The sequence below is a fragment of the Silene latifolia genome, unplaced genomic scaffold, assembly GCF_048544455.1.
Source record: "Silene latifolia isolate original U9 population unplaced genomic scaffold, ASM4854445v1 scaffold_20.1, whole genome shotgun sequence".
Lineage (NCBI taxonomy): Eukaryota > Viridiplantae > Streptophyta > Magnoliopsida > Caryophyllales > Caryophyllaceae > Silene > Silene latifolia.
The window spans coordinates 6,792,258-6,800,105 of record NW_027413163.1 but is presented as its reverse complement, the minus strand read 5'-3'; the positions used below and the strand labels follow the sequence as shown (position 1 = coordinate 6,800,105).

At 39.2% G+C, this 7,848-nt stretch overlaps 1 protein-coding gene across 1 annotated transcript; it reads left to right on the top strand.

Annotated features, from left to right (window-relative positions):
• The first annotated feature begins 2,109 nt into the window (after positions 1–2,109).
• On the top strand, positions 2,110–7,311 carry LOC141638434 (uncharacterized). Its single transcript, XM_074447845.1, has 4 exons — positions 2,110–3,664; positions 5,719–5,865; positions 6,051–6,167; positions 6,406–7,311. Exons 1-4 carry the CDS (start codon positions 2,201–2,203, stop codon positions 7,012–7,014), a joined length of 2,337 nt encoding a protein of 778 aa, XP_074303946.1. The 5' UTR covers positions 2,110–2,200; the 3' UTR covers positions 7,015–7,311.
• The last annotated feature ends 537 nt before the right edge of the window (positions 7,312–7,848 follow it).

Below are 7,848 nucleotides of genomic sequence, written 5' to 3'. Positions count from 1 at the left end.
TAAAATGATTAAATTAAAATATTTTCGTGAATATACACATTTATATAAATTACTCATTACTCTTGATTAACTTTGATATTAACAATGACGTGAAATATGAAAATTTAGGAAATATTAATCTAAAATCTATAAGTAATACAGTAAGAAGTAAAAGTCTATATATACCGCGCATTCGTTGCGCGGGATCTAGACTAGTTATATACAGTAATTAAATATAACAGTTTATATTCAATTTACGAATTAACAATTAATTCGTCTCAGCTGATATTATTTAATTGTATTAAATAATCGACTCATCATCACATTGAGTAACCTTTTAGTCAAATACATGGACTAACCTTTTAGTCATATAAGGCATCAATGTGATTATTTTTCATATAATCACATCTCTCAAACACATCCTTTAGGTATGACTTTTAGGGACCAGTTGATCACCGCCATCAGTATGATAATAACGTCAAACTTCTAGCAAGCCAACCGTTATTACTAAACGTTAATCAACTGATAAAATACTAAGTATACCCTGTGAACCTATAAGAGATTTATAAACGTTATCACAGTAACTGTGGAGGACACTAGCTCCAACACTCATGTCCCCTTGACTTCCTAGTTCGACTTCTGCCTACTGCAACTTTTTATTTTTATTGTGCAAGTTGATTTATGAGACTTTGTTGTGTATAGTACAAAAGGTTATGGACCATTTTATAGCTTTTGAAAAAAAAAATCCCATGGCTATGAGCTTTTTGTAAATTTTAACTAAACAAATTTCAAATACAGAGAACTAAGTTCGGAGTGATTAAGAGATTGTCGAATTTATAGATGTTAAGGTTAAAACAGGTTAATGCCTAGAGAATAAGGGGGCGTTTGGTACGGGGTATTCAGAAAAGGGGTCGAGATCATTCATATTGATTCTCTTACCCTTTTTTAGTGTTTGTTTGTTCCCTTTTTCCATTCTCTTTACCCCTTTTCCACTTTAATTTCACGTACCCCTAGATTGATTCACCCACCCCTCCAGGGTATCCAATTGATTACCCCATAACCACCCATCAACCAACAACACTCACCATAATGCATGATTGAAAACATCCACTAAGACTATTGCCACCACCGGTGCTAGTGACAGACTGCCCTTCATCCACTCAATCCTTTCCTCCCCGCCATCGACCTCCCCTTAAACCACCCACTTCCGTCGAGTTCAACACCCTCACCTCTTAAAACGCATGCCCAGCCATAGAAAAACCACCACCACCCTTCGAAACCCCCTCCGCTCCTCGGGGGTGAGGGTTTCGAAGGATGGTGATGGTTTTTTAGAGTGAATGAGGTGTTTGTGAGTAGGGATTGTGGTATTTGTTAAGGGCTCGAGGCACGGTAAGAAAGGTCGTCGTGGGGCGCCATGAGGAAGGTCGCCGACGCCGTTACTTATGGTGGTGCAGGTGTAGGTAATGGTGACAGGTGGTGGGTAATGGTAGTGGAGGTGGTGGATGTTGGGCTTTAGGTTCTTTCCCTTTAATTTTCAACCAAACACCCAAGTATAATATGGGGTAATCCTATTCATTTCCCCTTCTTTCTCTTTCTTGATTACATTCCTTTTCCCTTTTTCGAACCAAACGCTCCCTAATAATGTTATTCGTCTTATTCATACAAGTGAATTAATATTTAGGGGGTGTTTGGTTGGAGCTTTTCGAATGGATTCAATGCATTCTAGTATTTGGTTGAATGTTTTTGGAATAGAGTTAGATATCCAATGAATTCTAACTCTATTCCAACCTCTTGTAATCTCATACCCATGTTTCTACTCAAGTTTCTAACTCCATTCCATATTATTACTACCTCTATATCCATTCCAGGGTCGAACCAAACACTCATAAACAAGTATAGGGTTCTAACTCCATACCACCATGGTATATCCACAATCCATTACATACTATTCCAATATTTTGAACCAAACAACCCCTTAATCCGTCTTAAATTTAAGATGATTTTTTTTTTCAAACCCCTTTCCAACGTCTAAAATCTGCCGCACATTCCCCTTCGTCACAAAAGAACCCGCCATCATTTACTCCCTCTTTCTCCATTCAAACTCGCAAGTCCCAACTCCTCCACTAAAATTCTAAATTTACCCCTATCCTTCACATCAAAGTTCAAACCTAACCAAAAACCCTCCACCTCATTCCTCATTTCCCCACTACCCCTAAAAAAAATGACCCCACACTCTTACTCCCTCGATTCCCAAACTAAATCAACCGACCTCGCCGCTAAAATCCTCGCCGCCGCAACACCACCGCAAATCGCCGCCGTCATATCTGCCGTCGACGCTCACCTCACCCGACACTCCGCCGACCAAAACCGCCATTTCTTCTCTCTCACCTTCCCTACCTTAATCTCCAAGCTCTTCGGCTTCTCCGACGACGTCGTTTCCTCCTCCTCGCCGAAACCTCCGTCTTGGATTGATAAGGCGTCGTTTGATGCCGAACTCGCTGGTAAACTCTTCGATTTTCTTTCTCCGAATGGAACCCTAATTTCTTCAATTTTCGCGGTTGATAAGCTTTCGGTTGTTAAGTATGTGTTTCCTGTTGAGCGATTGCCGGAGTGGTTTAGGTTTACGCTTAGTTGTGCGAAGGATTGTCGAATTTTGAATGATTTGTGTAGCTTGTTTAGAGGTAGGGTTGAGGAGGATGAGATTGTTAAAGGTAGTTATCAATTCCAGGTTCATTTGAATGTTTTCGAGTATTTCGTGTTCTGGTTTGCGTATTATCCTGTTTGTAAGGGAAATAATGAGAATTCAGGGAATGTTAGTGTTAGTAGTAGTCGGAAATTTAGGTTAGAGAATTGGACGTCGTCAATTTCGGTTCTTTCTAGTGGGATTAAGCGAAGTCCGGAGCAGAAGGGGGAGTGTAATTTGTATTTGAGACTGTTGTATGCGTATCTACGCAATTTTGTCCCAATGGATGACCTGAGTGTACATCAGCCTTATCGTAGCTCGTTGTTGCATTACTCGCCGAGTTTTGATGATTCAGTGACTTTGCGTGCGGAGTTTCTGGTTGATGTGTTTGTGCATTATTGGTTGGTGGATAACGATGTCTCGCCGTTGGCTGTGAATGTGTGCAAGTCGTTTGGGGTGTCGTTTCCGTTTAAGTCGGTGCTGGGGGAGACACCGCCTCCCTCGGGGTTGGGTGAGGTGGTGAAGTTGTTTGTGAAGTATTTGAATTTGAGCTCAGTTCAGGTTGCTAGAGCAGATATGCGAGCGGATTATGGTGGAAGTTCAGGGAACAAGAAGTTGAATTCTGGTGATTTTGCGAAAACTCGGGAGGTTTTTTCGTGGAATGGACATATTCAAAGGCCGTTGTATAGATTCATACTGAGGACGCTTTTGTTTTGCCCAATGGGGTCTTCTATGAAGAACATTTCTGAAGTGTTTTCTGTGTGGATTGATTATATTGAGCCATGGAAGCTTAGCAAGGAAGATTTTTCTGAGCTTGATGGATCGAAAAATAGCACACCCAAGGAGAATGGTCAATTAAGTCAGCTGCAGTACTCACCTTTATGGGAAGGCTATGTGCTTTCCAACTATCTGTTCTACACTTCTTTGGTGATGCACTTTATTGGATTTGCTCACAAGTTCCTTCACACTGATGCTGAAGCAGTTGTGCGAATGGTATCAAAGGTATAAATAATCTTATTCTTGTATTTATTACGTTGCCTTTACTTCTTTTGTTCTGATTTGTAATGAATTAGTAGATCTTGTGCGTGTATGTTTGTGTTTCATATGACTTAAGTAGTTAAGTATCATTAGCATGAATATAAAGCAATAATGCCTTATACATCTATGGCTTGTAGGTTTAGGCAATGCACATGTTTAGACTTTCTTAATATTTTGTCACCATTTTTTGGTAGCGTTTTACTCTACTCTAGTTTTTTCATCCATTGTAGAATTTTCATTGAAGCCAAAGATACTATGTTTTTGTTTTGGAATATGATATAATTAATGAAAATGACGAATTTGATTTGTCAAATACCAGTTATTAGGCACAACTAACGGACCATTTAGGAATAGCCTTCTATGTTTTTATGAATAAAGTCTAAAGGTTGCTGATATTCGACCCATTTCCCATCCATAGGCGTGAATCTTTGAGACACCAGGATAATATTGTTTATGTTATCTATTATATCATGTCCCAATAAAGTAACAATTGTGCCTTTGTCATCCATAATGTGCCAGAGTGCGGAATACCATTGTGCCTTATTTAGGTTGGATATTGCATGTTTCCTTTCCTAAATGGCATGTTTGTTACTTCTATGTGAGTGATACCTTTTTTTTCTTCTGGTATATTTATTTATCTTTGCACGAAGTATTACCCACATTTATGGAAGATAATGCCATGTGTGGATCATGGTGGTTTAATGCTTAAAGCTAATAGGATCATGCAACAAAAGTGTGGTGTAGTATGATCATTTTGCAATAATGGTGTACATAAAGTCGTAGAAATATTGGTGCTTTTTTTTCCTTCTTCTTTTCTATGGGAGTTATATAACAGGAAATAGTGCAGCAACAGCCTAAAGTTCTGTTCATTACGTTACTAGGCATTTTTGTACCATGAATATGAGTGTGTATAGGTATTGATCTGAAAATGTAGAAGCTTGCGGATGTTGCTTCTTCTGTTAGGATATGGTTTCAAAATTTGTAAGCTTCAGATGTGACTGTGAGTCATAAAATAGTAAAGGATTTAGTACATGCTGTCTTAGTTTAAAAAAGTGCACCTGAGTCCTGCACTCCTGCCTAGGCGGAATGCGCACTGAATTGCCAGCCAAATCGCCTAGGAGGGCCAGAGATGCACAAGTTCCAAAAGGTGCACCTAAGGCACACGATGTTCATGAAGCACCAATTAGTGGGTCCCACCAAGGCGCACTCGAGGCGCATTACTGTGCAATTCCATATTTCCCCCCCTCAAAATTCTTTTATTTACGGACTACGGTTCTCTTCTTCCCCTTGTCCTTAATTTTCATTTAGTTATTTACTTGTTAGCCCTTTTTAAAAACTAAATAGGGACTAATTGTACAAAAAAAATCAGTGCAACTTTATCCTTAAGGCCCGTGCCATCGCCTCCCGCCTTGTTCTTCGTCACCTTGAGACCCCATCTCCTCAGTGCACTCACGCCTTCTCAAACTAACCATCCTGTAATGAAAGAATTATTCATTATTCCTTCACTTGATTGCCTGATGGGTGGTAAGCATATTGTAATGGAAGGTGCTACGAAGTAATTTTTTTGACAGATTATTTTAGATAGTTACGGATTACCTTTTCATTGGTTAAATAGGGATATTTTAATTGTCTTGCCTGTCAGCAAATACAACGTGTGCCTTTTGTTGCATGATTAAGAAAGTTCGAGTTTCAGGTTAACTTTCCTAACCTTTCCCTGAAGGTCATATGTTTTAAATGCTTATGTAAAAATATCTGGTATCTTGTCTAAAACCACCTTTGATGGAAACTGAACTCAAACCTTTTTTTTTTTTTTGTCATACACTCATACTTAATCTTGCTGCAAATGCAAAGCGTTTTTTAGCTACATACTCGTACGCGGTAGGAGTCTGATGTCTCTTGATGGATAGTGAGAGTATCTATAATGACCTATTTTCTAGGAAAGGTGGTTTTATTCTGATTTTTCTCACCAATCTTTTTGGTTAGTTCATCGATATCTTGTGATTTTATGCTTGTGATAGGTGATGGACATATTAACTTCTTCAAGAGAACTGCTGGACCTCATAAAGAATGTTGATGCTGCTTTCCACTCCAAGAGTTCTGTGGGTAGCAAAACAACAATCAGTAGGTTGCATAAATTCGTACCACAGATTCGTGAGCAGCTTCAGGTGATCTCTCTCGCTCAATTCGCCAAGGACTAGAGTTATATAAAAAAAAAACTTAATTTATTTTAGGATGTGTTCGGATGTAGTTTTCATTTTGAAATAGCCTGCAGCAATCAATCTTTTGCATCTTGGTTATTCTATCATAGACGTGTGATTGTGATTGTTATTGTTATTGTTATAACATGTAGGACTGGGAGGATGGCTTAAGTGAGAGTGATGCTGATGGTTCCTTTTTACACGAGAACTGGAATAAGGACCTAAGGCTCTTTAGTGATGGTGAGGATGGTGGGCCACAGATACTTCAGGTAGCTTCATCTCTCACTCTTTTCCTATTCCTAAACCATGCTAAAAGTTTCAGTCAGGCTGCATATCCAAATTTCTGACTCGGCTATGTTAAGAAGAAAATAAACACTGTTTTTGACTTAATATGAACTTACATAGTGACACCCATGCCTGAGTATTGGACATGGGTATGTGAGGGTATGTGAAGTATTGTAGGAATATTCAATATTTCTCTAACCATCCTTTACAAACTGCTTACAGCTATTCATATTACGAGCTGAGAATGAGCTGCAGGCCATGTCTGGTGATAATCTTGCAAACGACCTCCAGTGTGTACAGTCTTTGAAGTCACAGCTACGCTGTTTGTATGGCGACCATGTCATGAGTCAGTCTCCTCAATCTCCACGGACAATACAACAACACCACCAGTTTCGAGACGATCTATTTAAGCCTAGAAGGGCTCTGAATGGCTCTTCAGTTGGCCATGTCAAATACACGGGTGATTGGTTGAGGCGGCCTATATCAGACGATGAGGTTGCTTGGCTAGCAAGGGTTCTGATCCAGCTGTCTATATGGTTGAACGAAAGCCTAGGGCTATATCAAGCAACAACCCAGGCAAATGGCACTTGTTCGTATGTGGAGGCTCCGACTGACGGGATAAGGGAATATGGTGGTCCTGATTCCTTGAGAGTTGTCATTGGCTCGATAACCTCATGGTTTTATGCAGTCCGCCTGGCCATAACAAGGGTGATGATTAGGCATGGACTAAAAGTGAATCTCAGGGTGTTTGCCTCTAAGAAGTTTGTAATGGCGGTTCTTGTGTTTTTTCTGTTCAGACTTCTGAGAACTGCTTTCAGATCCATCTGGTAAAATTCGTGTTTCCATAAACTCGGCTTTTCCATGGCTTGGGTTTGGATGGAGAGTTTTGGTATGACACGTTTTTGAGCTTTGAATTCTCGTTTTACTGTAAATACGACGACCTGAAAAGAGCAAGTTTTGGTAGAATACACTGTTCCCCCTACGTGGATTCCCTGTTCAATATTGAATTACTCGTCCTACAGTCAGTATACAAGTTATGTTTTCTTGTGCTTGTTCTGAGAAGTAACCAGATGTAAACTGAAGTTCCAGTTCAAAAATATATGAAGAGTAGTATGTTTTCTACAGAAACGTAAAGGGCACCATGGTCGTATCTCTCTTTTTTTTTTTTTCAATTTGTTTTCTATACAGAAAAAGCCAGACCATAGCTGAAGGGAGGTCCTCGGCTAACGAGTCTGAGTAGCAGTGTTGGAGTTGACTGTACTTACCGTATAAGGCATGCAGCGCATGAAGTATTGTAGGGGTTTTGCAGCTTATCGTATTGTGTTCCCGTGGAACTAGAGTATGTTATCCGTTTTACATAGGTCAATGATGTTTTTCGACTATACAATTATATGCTCCGTATTTATTATATCGGGTCTTCATATGTGGATCACTAGACTGGTATTATTGGCCGAAGTAAGTATAAGCTATTGTAGTTGATGGTCATTGATGAGTAATACATTTGATTTGGGTTTTAATCTCGTTGTTATTAGGCATTTGTTGATTTAAACATGTAAGGATTTATATTATGGTGAAAACCAAGGCCTTTCCAAATGAAATTTCATTATTTTTTTTCATCAAGCTTGTTTTTCATCTACTATTAATATATATATTAATAGGGATTCA

Coding starts and splice junctions, on each gene's coding strand:
- LOC141638434 (XM_074447845.1), top strand. CDS start 2,201: ATGACCCCACACTCTTACTCCCTCGATTCCCAAACTAAATCAACCGAC. Junction 5,866..6,050: donor AGATTCGTGAGCAGCTTCAG/GTGATCTCTCTC, acceptor TATAACATGTAG/GACTGGGAGGATGGCTTAAG. Junction 6,168..6,405: donor GTGGGCCACAGATACTTCAG/GTAGCTTCATCT, acceptor AACTGCTTACAG/CTATTCATATTACGAGCTGA.